The sequence below is a fragment of the Falco peregrinus genome, chromosome 2, assembly GCF_023634155.1.
Source record: "Falco peregrinus isolate bFalPer1 chromosome 2, bFalPer1.pri, whole genome shotgun sequence".
Taxonomy (NCBI): Eukaryota; Metazoa; Chordata; class Aves; order Falconiformes; family Falconidae; genus Falco; species Falco peregrinus.
The window spans coordinates 15,876,180-15,889,620 of record NC_073722.1 but is presented as its reverse complement, the minus strand read 5'-3'; the positions used below and the strand labels follow the sequence as shown (position 1 = coordinate 15,889,620).

General features: G+C 40.7%; 1 protein-coding gene across 1 annotated transcript in view; it reads left to right on the top strand.

Annotated features, from left to right (window-relative positions):
• Positions 1–13,441, top strand: part of IQCM (IQ motif containing M) — a 117,465-nt gene that overhangs the window by 29,660 nt on the left and 74,364 nt on the right. Inside the window, 4 exon segments of the mRNA XM_055798034.1 lie at positions 4,019–4,073; positions 4,754–4,828; positions 8,213–8,285; positions 9,769–10,236. Coding sequence (XP_055654009.1) covers positions 4,019–4,073; positions 4,754–4,828; positions 8,213–8,285; positions 9,769–10,236 — 671 coding nt within the window.

Here is a 13,441-nt window from a genome sequence, read left to right as displayed (position 1 = left end):
TTGAGATTTAGTTGTTCTCCATCTTAATGGTTTTATTTTAAAAGTGGCCTCAGAAATGATCTGCAAATTGGTGGCTTATACTGTTGTTTCTGGTTTGAAAACTGTACCAGAAAGTGTGATTGTCTAAAGATCTCGTGAATGACATTTGTCACTAAAGGCTCTGAGTCTAAGATATAGTTTGTGGTATGGAATGGGCCTAATGAAGATAAGATTGCTTTGATAATATTTCATTTAATGTTTTGTTAAACAACACTGATAAGTGAAAAAAGCATTCAAGATTACAGTGACAGCGACAACATGTCTCTAGAGATAGTTCAATGACACTATTGTATTCCTAAATCTGTTGTCAATATTAATGACATGCCCAAAGATGTCATATTTAGTCTCTGCTACAAGTCTAGACTGATGGTGACTAAAAGCAAAATGTAGCATTCAGCCTTAAAAGTATTCTAACAATTGGAATGTCTTAGAAATATATATTAATATAATTTAAGCTGCAGTAAGGTGTTGACTAAAGAAACCTGTGGACGTATGGAATGACAGAGTGAAGTAAGCCTTGCTAGCTGGTGATGTGCAAACCTTTCTGAGGAAGCCTTCTTGAGGGAGAATGAAAAGTCCACAGACTATGCTCACATTTTAAAGATAATACGGAAAAAATAGAAAAAAAGAGAAATAAAAATCAGATGGGATGGGATAGAATTGGTGTCCTTGTCCAGCTTTAGATCAAGAATAGTATTTGGAAGAAGTGTTGCTGAATGCAGTAAGTTTTCAGTGTTGACAGCATGGGAGAATGTTGGGGAGTCTAGATAAAACAGGTGACATCTTGCCTAGAGAGGCACCTGATCATTAAGTATAAATTAAAATTTCATTTTATGTTTATTTATAGCATGTTGTTTCTAATCTTACATCAAAACTCTTGGCCTTGTCTTTTGTCAAATAAAGAGTTTCTTGTTTATTAAGCTTGCTTGGTGTTAAGGATCAGATAAGCATGGAATGCTACTTCCATGGAATGAGCAAAAGGAATGACTAAGGGTCATGACCAGACATTGCTGAGAAACTACGTCCCAGGATGAGTTTATGGAACTTAGGGAGTCAGAGTATCTCCTGCTACACCGCAGACACTTGTGTTGGGAACAGGGGCCGACTTTACTGCGTAGTGCTTATTGAAAAGTGTTTTTTTTCAGCAAGGGTTAGCCAGCATTTCCTCTACAAGAAGCAAGTAACTGGGAATTGTAAGGGCCCTTTCTGAGAAAAGGCTCTGTTCATTGTCTGGGTGCCAGGTGTCAGAGTGATTATGCCTTAAAGTGTAGGGAGGAAACAACTAACCCTAAATCTGGCTCTCTGAGCTCACCTGCAGATCACTTATGTGCACACCTGTCTGCAACGAGGGACATGCCCAAAGCCTCCCACTGAGGTGTATGCCCAAAGCCTCCCACAGCTTAAGTATCAGGGAAGAAGAAACCTCCTCAGATAAGCATGGAGGAAGTAAACAGCTTGATGGAGTGTGAACTGGCTGTGAAGGTGCTTTACTGCATGTAGGCACTTTCCAGGGCAGAACTTAGGTGGAGAAGCGATTGTATATAACCAGGACTTACGTATGCGATGGGGGATCTCATGTGGGGTCTGTGCCTTCATGTGCCACAGGGAAATATGCCCTGACTTCAGGCAAATCCTGAAGCTGTACAGCTGAAATGTCATCCCCCCTGAAATGAGTTTCGAGGGCATTTTTGTCAGGAAGAATTTCTCAGGTCTAGAATATCTACTGTAGGGAGGAAAGGAGAAAAACAGAAATTCTAACCCTCTCGTGAAACCAAGCATGCAGAGGGGTTTTGGGTGGGCTGTGAAAAAGTGAAGCTGAAATTACTTCGCTGATTCATTCAAGGCATTTTATTAAATGTGGCTTTCCAACATTACAAGTGAATGCCTTAGCCACTGTGTAGCATCTCTCAATTCTGTTCTGCAGCAAAACTAAACTTAAAAATCTTGACACGTCATGTGAAGTTATGAGTGAGGCTACTATGAATGTGTTATCCAAAGAGGACAGTACTATTTACTTGTATAAACAAAGCAAAACTACCTTCTCAAAAGAGGCTTTGATGATAGGCCTGTATTGCCAATGCAGTTATGTTGTTTTCACAAATAAATCTGGGGGATAATAATCCTTTCAGTTATTTTTAACAACAATTCAGCTATTTTTTATACCCATGTTTCTGGTAGGTAAGTTACCATGTAAACTTACGTGCTTGCTTTGTGGTATTTTTATTTGATTAAAACCAGTTACATTGTCTACTCTACCAAGAATAAAATAACCTGGATTAAAATGCAGACAAGAACTGGGGAAGAAGTGGAAAGCCTGTCATGCACAAAGACATCTTTGTTGCTGAATGTTTCATGGATAAGAAAATCACCTTGCAGACTGTTTCCATGTTTGACTGCCTTTTCTTTAGTAAGAAAAGGCAAAAGAGATCACTGTAGCTTTTGAATCTGGATAAAACAGTGAGTATGCTCGGAAGGTGCCTGTAGCTTTGCTTACATCTACACGCAAGGTGTATTGTTGTTTCAGAATGGGTTTCATGTATTCTCTGAATAATTAACAGAAAAAAAAGTGAGAGTGATTCATTAAACTTTAAATTGTTTAATAAAATATTTCCCTAAAGACACACGAGGAAGAATGGGTTATAGACAAGATGTTACATTACCAGAATGCCATTATTTTAAATTATTATTTTTTCGGGGGGGAGAAGATACAATATAGCTGTGGTGTTTTAACTGAGATAGCTGCTTGCAATTTACACTTTAGTAGGGTTTTGCACTTGACCTAAAACAGGAGACAGTTATTTAAATTGAAAGCTCTTTCAAAGCTAGCTGTGAATTACCCATTTCTGCATTATGATTCAAGGCTGATAAAGAGTTCTAATGTTTATAATGCAAAGTGGTTCCATGGTTCAAATTCACCAGTTTAGACAGAATACCATAATAATTTGAATTGAACAAAATATGAAACATCCTTTTCCACTCTGTCATCTCTGATTCACAATAGAATGATCAGCTTCTATTCTTCTCATTGATGAATGATGCCAGTTTCAATGTTCCAGCATGCCGCTGCAGGTGTTTTTTTCTGTGCTACCTTGTAGACTCGGCAAAAACTCTTTGTAGATGACCCAAAACAACCTCTTTAATGCACTTTACATTCATTCTTAAGATTAACCTTTACTGCACTGTCTGTTCTAAAGTAACAACCATTAAGCTTCTGATATACTGTGACAACTGTCATGTCAATCAAAATCACTTAATTGTTTCCTTGTGTTACTTTATCTGTTTGTATTCCTCTGTTTTCTCTTGATTTTTACTGCAATTGTGAATTATCCGAGTAATTGTTTTGTACTTATTGTATTTAAGCAGTGTCCAGCATTATGGGACACTGGAAGCAACACTAAGTTCTTGAGTTTCTGTGGCATGGTACCACTAACTATAATAGATGAGCTGAATTTTGTCTCTGGTTGCAACCTAGTCACCTCTTCCAGTTTTTCATATGGCTCTCTTAGTCCAATTTCTTCTAGGCTGCAGTGATCTATGTTCTTATTGTAAAAGTGTGGGTTTTTGAACTTTGGGGCAGAAGTCATAACAGTCTTTTGAGTCATCAGAGTCCTGCATTTCAGCTTCTCCCCAGTTTCAGAAATGCTGGAAATTTTTCATTGATATCTTGAGTAATTTTTCATTCTTCTTGTAGATGAATGTATTCATTGTATCCATATATATCCTGTCCTAGTAAGAAGGTTTAAGGTATGCCCAAATAGATCTTGGGCCCTGGACAAATGAGGAAGCAGACTAGCAGAGCTGGAATGGAATCAGTTTGCTATCCCTGATTCTGGAGTAGCTTTCCATGCAGACATTATTCTTAAATAAAAGTTACTTCTATTCCAGAATAATTATTCTGCTCACAAAGCAGCACCGGCTCTGAGACAAAGCTGAGACTTCTAACACTTTGTAAGCTTATCTCTGAATTCCTGCTGTGCAGATGGCACAGTGGGCTGGGGAGCAGCAGGACGGGGAAGCAATAGAGGAGTTGGCAGGTTGGCGAGGAAGATAACAGGTGGCTTGTGAAGTAGAAGCAAGGTCTTTATTGCAGGCCACCCTTGTCTTGGGCAGAATAGAACTTTGAATTCAAAGGGAGGAGGCAGCCTCACATGATAGTATATGCAGCCTACTGGACCACATACTGGAGACTTGAAAGGTAGTTTGGGAAGTAAAGGAAAAGAATTGTGAACTTTTGGATTGCCCTAAGTAAAAATTTGAAATCAGGAGGGGGGAGGAGTGGCTTTCGAAGGGTAGCTACACACTGCGAAGGGGGACCAGCACAGACAGAGGGCTGTGGAAGAAAAATAATGTATGAGGTCTTCAGATGAAATAGGGAAATAGGGTTCTTTTGGGTTTGGGGTTTTTTTTGGTTTGTTTTTTTTTTTTTTTCTCTCTCCTGAGCAACTTTATCAGAGTACAGATTGCTGTAACAGCCAATTAAATTCCTTTTGCAAGTGGGAGGCAGGAGGCAGGAGACTGAACTCAATTGGCAAGTGGCTTATCATAGTGTGAAGTGGGAACAGCTCATTCCGAGTCAACCACATGCTTCACTACGCTGTTTTATATGGAAGATTCTGAGAAGATAAGTAATTTGACTGCTTTGTTATAGCAGTGGATCAAATAGCCTGGCTAGTGTAAATTGTAAAGACTTTTGCGTGTATTTCTCACTTTTCAGGGGTTGATGATATGATTTTCCTTATTGTTAAAAGGGAGCTTAATTCAAGCTATGTGGTCAACTTCCTTTTAGAAAGTAAGGTAAAATATACCTTACTTAAGTATTCTTAAAGTAAGGTGAAAAATAGTTTTCACTCAGATGTATTAAGCCTTATGGCTAGCAGTCTGCTGATCAAAGTTTTATCTTCTCAAAATGTTCATTTTTGAAATGAACAACACTTGTGTTTGAAACTTGATTCATGAATATCAGAGATATTCAGAGATCTGGTCTTGGCACATACTGATCACATGCATAGTAGGATTTTATTTTCTGTTGTCACCTCATAATCAGAATCACAGTTGGAGGCCCTAAGAGTCCCTTGGACAGTGTCTTAATAGCATTTGGGAAATCTGTGAATTACTAAGATACATTTGAAGTAACTTAGAAAGTTACCAAGTATCTATCTTGCTCTGAATCCATACATTTATATCCAGACATGTGCAGTCACTTACTGTAGTGTTGGACCTTTGCCCAGAAATTCGTTTTTGGAGAATGACTCTTGAGGTTTTATGCAGACAGTATGCTTATTGCACCTCTATGTCCACTCTTTTCTCATGTTTTCTCTCAGACAGCTGGTGTTAACATCCAGACTGCATTAAAATAATGTCACATCTCAGTTGCACAAGAAGTGAAATTTCATCTTCATATTAAATCATAGATGGTGACTTTATTAGGCATTGGCTTGGCTTCAGACCACATGAACTAAACTGTAGATTGCCTTTCAGCATATACCTCACATGCCTGACAGGGTTTCCAAATAGATGAATAGGGTTGATAAAATGATAGGCTTTAGCTACTCTAGTTCTGGGAGGAGCAACTTGAGGATTTGAATCCCTAGGTCAAAACCAGAAGTGAAAACCAAAATACAGCAAGATGGTATAAAAGGCAACCAAACTGGACAAGACTGCTCAGTGGTGACACAGAACTTAATAAATCAATGACCAAAGAACTATACACCTATAAAATGAGGTACTAAATAAGACTACTTCTGAGCATGTGCATGTGTTTTAGATCTCCCACCAGATTGTTAACAGTTCATTGCACTGGTGGCTGATGATCTTAAAATATATAAGCGTACAGAGCCAGGTTTGTTTGCACTAGCAATTGCTTGAAGTGCATTAGCAGCCTCCGAAGAAGAATGTTTTTCTCTAGCAGTTGGGTAATTCGTACCTCACTGCTTGAAATCTGCAATACAAGTCAGTGCACTGACTTTCAGCCTTTAAAACCTGCATTCTTTGATTAAAAAATGATAAGCAGTGTCTAGCATTCAGGCTCTGTGGGTAGACTTGCTAAATGGGATGCTTGAAAGCGTGGTTTAGTTGCGCTTAATGCATTGCTGACATTAATCTAGCATGTACCACATCTGATTTTTCATACAAAATCATGTTTGTTACTTGTCCATGAAAACATTCTGGTAATGGAAAAAATAATGAAAATGTTTGGTCAAGGGAATTACTTTATACACTTACACCTGAATGAGCTCTGAATTTGGCATTTTCACACAGGTAGGAACTTGGAATCATTGTGGTTAGTTGTCCGAAATGGCTAACCAAAGGGTGTGCAAAACACAGTAGGAGGTTGGGTATGGAATAAAGCCGAACAGAAAACATCACCATATCTGTGTACCTCGAGGCTGGTGGCAGTGTGGAGAGAGATCATAGTCAGGAGTTAGTGACAGAAGCCAAGCACATCAGGTCAGAAGAAGAATCAAAGTGTTGGGAGAACAGCATGGCTGGGAGTGGGGCTGAAGTATCAGAGAGTCCATAGAACATGGTAGGATATAAGGAAGTAGATAATAGGCAAGGCTAGCGTTCAGTTGAAAATGGGACTCTAGTTTGAGTAAATGAGACTAGGGGACAGGATCTGAAGTATGAGTTAGCCAAAAATATCTGGAAACATGGAACCAATAGGACTCTTAGTTCCATGAGGTAGATAGTAGCAAATCACCTGTCAGGCATGCAGTCTTTCCTTCAGCTGATTGAATTTTCCAGGTCCTTAACTGATAGGAAGACTCTTGATAGCAGCTGTAGTGCTGATCATCTAATTGGAATTTACTAAGAATATCAAAGTACCTGTGTAGCTGGCTGCTGATTGGTATAGAGTTCTTACTACCTCCATAGTACAGCCATGTCTTAAATATCACATGCCAGCCATTCTGTCCTAAAAAGAAAAAGCATCTAGAACATACAGTATGGGATTGCCAGAGGTGTGGAATAGTTTCTGTCATAAAACAGACTAAATAAGATGGGAAATGTCGGTAGGAAAATGTTTTGTGCTGTTTTTAGTGATAATGGATATCAAGTACTGTTTTTACCATCCATTGATTCAGTATCATAAAATCTAGGTGACATAGGTAATGGATCAGGAATAAAGTCTTGAAGGTAGGGGAAAGGCTAATGAAGAATAATATGTATTGTGTTTCTAGCTCAAGAACCAGAGGGGCACGATGAAATCATCAGGTAGTAAATTTAGAACAAAAGTACAAAAATCTTTTTCATCTAATGAATAAATGAGTTGTGGATCTGGCAGCCACAGGTGTTGCAAAGTCTGAAAAAAGAGATCAAAAAAAGGATTAGACAATTTGATGTCTGGTTATTCAGTGGCTATTAAACATAAGGGTATAGATGCTGCCTCTAGCTTAGTCACTAAACTGCTGATAATCAGAAGTCTGTAATGGAGATTAATCACCTTTGGAAGTGCCATCTTTCTTACACCTGCCAATGCTCCTTTGTTGGCCATTGTTAGGAAGAGCATGTTGGGATGAGTGCTGTTTTGGTGTGATGTCAGATATCCATTCTTTAACATGCTTTGTGTATTGCTGTCTTTCAGGAGCATGGGAATTAAAGTGGCAAGAACTTCTTGCAGGGGGGAGGGAAGGGGGGGTTACAGTTACATGCTTCAGTTATATACCAGGTTCTTCTTTTTTTTTTTCTCTGAGACTTTTACAGATGGTGTATGGTTTTTACAAACTAGCCAAATCAGAAATGCATCACAACAAAAGTCAAACACCCTGATCTATACAAGTGATAGCATATATGTCATATATATATTTATATAATTAAACATAGATAGATGTTTATAAGGTTTGTTTTTCCATAATTCATTAAAGGAAAACAGAATTATAAAGTAGCAGGACAGAGAGTAGTCACTGGGGAGATGGAAAGAGGAAAGCAGTATCTGTCCTTTTTGAATCTGTACATCTGAGCTTAAAGCAAAGTATTGCTAGGTTCATCCCTAACATTTGTTGTTACTGATTAGGTTAGTTTTATTTTTTGAGCTTTTTAGTTTTGCTTAGTAAAGTTGTAAGTCCTGTCTAAATTTAGAACCTTTTACATATACAGTCCTTGAAATTTATGGCAGTTATGAGCTGCCTTAGATTTTACATATCTAATTCACTAGGTCTTTCTTCTGTCTTTCCAGATTATGGTAGACACCAAGCCAACAAGCAGAAGAGTACTGCATCAAGTGCTATGTCAGAAAGGAGGAATACAAGGTACTTTTTTGCTCTTCATCTTCTGTAAAAATAACAGCAGATGAAACTGATATACTTTCAAACTTACTTTTCAATGTTTTTCCTTTGCAAATTAGTACTGAAAACTGACAAAGGTATTAGAAAGCAGGAATAGGTCTTACCCCATTCCAAGTAGAATAGTGAATGTCATAATGGTGGGTACTCACCTCAGAGTTAAAACCAGTGTTTCTACGGAGAAGGCCCCTGAGATGTCTGATGCTTGCATCCAGACGGAACTGGTAAGGAAGGAGGCTTTGGTATAGATGGAAGATTGAAATGAGTGCCCAGATCCTCCTTCTGGAGAAAAGGTAAGTACCTGCATAAAGTTTGTGCAGGTTGATGATCTGTAACGTCAGACGGCCAGGTTGCAGGAAACAGCTAAAAGGCTGCTCAGTATTAGAGGGCTGAGATGGAGAAAGATAGGTGGTTTCAGAACCATGCTCCTGTAGTGGACCTTGGACCCTGGTGACCTGCAAGAGGCAGACTCCATTTCCATCTCTACCCACAACTGAGAACAGATATGGAGCTTTAAGAGCTATACACACCCACAAGCAAGGCCTGTAAGGGGGAACAATGGTAGCAGCACACTATGGACACCTTGAAAAGAAACGTGGCATGCCTGTACTGGGTAGCTCTCTGTTTTAAGGGCACTGAGGTGCCCATCAGATGGCCTGACAGGGGGTCACATGAGTTATGCTGCCTTCTGGGAGCTAACGTCTGAGATGTTGCTGAGAGGGTGACACAACTTGTTAAGAGCTCAGACTACTATCCACTACTACCCTTTCACATGGGCATGAATGACACCAAAAGCCAGAACCTGGACAGAATCAAGGAAGCCCTAAGGGTGCAAGCGAAAAATTTTAGTGCCCAAGTTAGTTTTTCTTTCATTTTACCAGCAAGATGAAAGGGTACAGCCAGAAATAGACATATGTGTAATGCAAGTCAACTTCTGGCTTCATGGCTGGTGCTGTCATGTGAGTTTTGGCTTCTATGACAACAGTACATTCTTTGACTATAGCCTGTTTGGGACAGGGGGGATCCACCTGTCTAGAAGAGGTAAGGAATCTTTGGTGGCAGACTGGCTGGCTGGGTGAGGTAGGCTTTAAACTGCGGAACTGGAGGGGGCAGGGTCCGAAGTGGCAATGCTCACACAATCACATCCAACCGGGAAATAAGCCGGGCCAACCAGAGAAGTGACATATGTTCTTAGCTGCCTCCCAGGATGAGTTCCAGAAGGCTAACCACCTCAGTGGTGTGTGTGGCTATGGTGGATCCACTTGCACCATTCCTGGGAAACCTGCATGCTCAAATGCCTCTCTGAAATGCCTGTACACCAACACATGCAGCATGGAGAATGAACAGGAGGAATTCAAGATCTGTGTGTGGTTGCAGGACCATTATCTTATTGCAGTTACAGAGACATGGAGGGATAGATTGCATGACTGGATGTCTACATACTTTTTAGGAAAGACAGGCCAGCAAGGCAAGGTGCTGGAGTTGCTCTTTATGAGAGAGAGGAAATGGAATGCATTGAGCTCTCCCTAGGGGTGGATGCAGAAAGAACCGAAAGCTTATGGGTAAAGATTAAAGGGCAGGCTGACATGGGGGACACTGTTGTGAGTGTTTGCTACAGGCCGCCTGATCAGGAAGGGGGAGTCAATGAGGCCTTCGACAGGCAGCTGGAGGTAGTCTCATGGTCACAGGCCCTGGTTCTCATGGGAGCCCTCAACCCGCCTGATATCTGCTGGAAAGACCACACAGCTGGGCACACACAGCCCAGGAGGTTCCTGCAGTGTGTTGATGGTACGTTTTTGACGCAGGTTGTGGAGGAACCAGTGAGGCGAGGTGTGCTGCTGGACCTTGTGCTAGCAAAGAAGGGCTGCTTGGGAATGTGGAGGCTGGGGGCAACCTTCGCTGCAGTGACCATGAGATGGTGGAGTTCAGGGTCCTGCATGGAAGAAGCAGGGCGATAAATAGGACCCTGGTGTTCAGGCGAGCTACCTTTGGCCTCTTCAAGGACCTACTTGGAGGAATCCCATGTGTTAGGTCTTTACAGGTTGTGGGGTCCAAGAGAGCTGGCCAATATTCAAGCATCACTTCCTCCAAGCTCATCACAAGTGCATCCCCACAAGTAGGAAATGAAGCAGAGGGGGCAGGAGGCCTGCATGGATGAGCAAGGAGTTTCTGGCAAACCTCAAACAGAAGGAGGAAGCTTAAGGCATGTGCTAAAAGGTGCAGGCCACCTGGGAGGACTGTAGGGATGTTGTCAGAACGTGCAGGGAGGCGGTGAGTCAGGCTAAGGTCCATTTGGAATTAAATCTGGCGAGGGATGTCAAGGGTGACAAGAAGGGCTTCTTCAGGTACCTCAGTAGGAGAAGGATGACCAGGGAAAACATGGGCCCGCTGCTGCATGAGGTGGGTGCCCTGGTGACACAGGGCACAGAGAAGGCAGTTACTGAATGCCGCCTTTGCCTCAGTCTAGTGCCAAGGCCGGCCCTCGGGACCCCCAGGCCCTGGGGGCAAGAGAGGATGTCTGGAGAAGGGAAGACTTTGCCTTTGTTGCGAAGGGTTGTGTCAGAGATCACTTAGACAAACCTGACACCCACAGATCCGTGGGCCCCCATGGGATCCCCCCCGAGTGCTGAGGGAGGTGGCAGATGTTGTTGCAAAGTCGCGTGCCACGGTGAGGGGCCTGGGCACCTCCCTGGTGGGGACAGGCTGGGAGAGCTGGGCCTGCTGAGCCTGGGGAAGGGGAGGCTGAGAGGGACCTCACCAATGGCTGCAAATGTCTTAAGGGGGAGTCTCAAGAGGGTGGAACAGGCTCTTTTCAGTAGTGCACAACGAGAGGACAAGGAGCAACGGGCACAAACTGAAACGCAGGAGGTTCCACCTGAGTATGAGGGAGAACTTCTTCACCATGAGGGTGGCAGAGCACTGGGCCAGGCTGCCCAGAGAGGCTGTGGGGTCTTCTTCTCTGGAGACATTCAGAACCCACCTGGATGCAATTCTGTGTGACCTGTTCTAGGAGACCCTGCTTTGGCAGGGGGTTGGACAAGTTGGTCTCAGAGGTCCCTTCCAACCCTGACCATCCTGTGATTCTGTGAATCCATAGATTCTCAATGTCATTAAGTTGCAAAACCTCAGAATGGTTATTCTGAGTTCTTCTGTGTGGTGAGCAATATCTGTTACAATGATTTGTGTAATAAACCACCATTAATATCATTTCAGGCTCAGGAAACTAGGAAAATTTTAGTGTCAGACCCTAGGACCAGCTAAACTGGGCCTACTGAGGTTGAAAATGGTGTTTTTGACTGGAAGGGAAAGTTGTAGTTTTTCATGTCATTGTTTTACTGTCATAATTTATCTTCTGTGTACATCCTGAGTGAATTATATGAAATATATCTTTGAGTTTAAGCAGAGTTTCATCACCTTATTAATTTATGTCTGCATTAATTGTAATTAGCTGGTCATCAAAATTCTACTCAGACATACATTGATTATGTATACGTATATCTTCAAATTTTATTTGTAAAGTGATAATGTCTGGATTGAGAACATACTGACACTTATGAGTAATCACTGGGCTGCAGTTCAGCACTCCATCTGTATTCAGCAAAACACTTAAGCATATGCTTAATTTTAACTTTAGCTCAGGTAAGCATGCAATTGCCTCCATCCAAATTCAGCATAACGTTTTAAGTATGTGTCTAACTTTAAGGATATCCTTAAATCCTACTAAAGATGTGTCTAACTTTAAGGATATCCTTAAATCCTACTAAAGCTAAAATCAAACACATCCTTAAGTGTCTTCATGAATATGGATAACTACTGAATGAGGTTTGATGAAATGAACTCTGTTGGCCATTAAATAACAAGAAATGCCTGGCCATGATTTCATTAGTGTCCTACAGGCAGGGAAAACATAATAGAGAAATAAATCTATTTGTCTCTTGAAATTCTAAAAGCTAAGCTGTGTACTCTTGAAGATAATATATTTCATAATCTGTGGGGGGTCTTCCTATCCCTTAAAGAAGGCTGTGTCTGTGGGAAATCAAGACTTCATTCTCCGTGTTTCATTAAATTCAGAATGTTCAATAAATTCTGTTTCATTCTTTAAACAAGACATTTCAGATAGCATATCTAAATCTGTTTAAAATCACAAATGACAACGAGAGTGCAACTGGTCACAGAAACTTATGAAGAAGATGAATAAACTGTATTCAGACAATAAGCATGTTATAGCTTATTAGCATGTTTTCTATGATTTTACTTTCAGTGCTGAAGTGTATGATTCACATCACCATTCTTTGTTTCAGTCCATTTTCAATTTTGCTGCTTCAACCTCTACAATCTTTCTGCACTATGTATGTGAAAAGCTCTTTGCATTTTTTATTTAATATCCTCTCCTATTGCAGTTCGTGAAGTCTTTTCAACAGTAGGCTGTTAATCCTTTGCAGATTAATATGATTTCAGTGGTAATCCTTTCATTTGTTGAATTTTTAAGACATACAATCATTAAAGAAAGTGCTTGACAGATTTTCCATTAAAGTAGTACAAAGCAGGTGGTATGTCTTTAATGTATGTAGGTAGCACTTTATGTTGCTCATTTATAAAATTAAATTTGCAGATGAAGCAAATAAGTCCAGGGATGGTTGCTGGTCTTTTCTCTTTGGTATTACAGTTCAAATCCAGCCAAGGGGAAAAAAAAAATTACTTAGGGGTTTGCAGACAAACCAGGGTTAGAATACCTGTTGAGTACTCTTTTCATAACTCCATTGTGACTTTTCATCTGGGTAAGGATCAGCTCAGGTTTTGTGTTGATACTGTAAAGCATCAAGTTAAGTATATGGAAAAAAAGCAGGGTATAATTTAATACATGAGATTTGCCTTCAGGTAGGCCATAGGATGTAAATTATATACAGGAGTTATTCTAGTTCTCTGTACAAGGCTAATTCTTGTCTTCATTTAAGTTAAATGTATGACTAAAATACTCTTCCCAGATGGAACTGAAGTCTGTCATTATCTCACAATAATGGCACACATAAATCTCTTGCCATTAGGGTTTTTGGTTTGCTGTTGCTTCCCAGCTCATCGTCCATGACTGTCCTTTTCATCCAAATTCTTTACTCTCTTTTTTT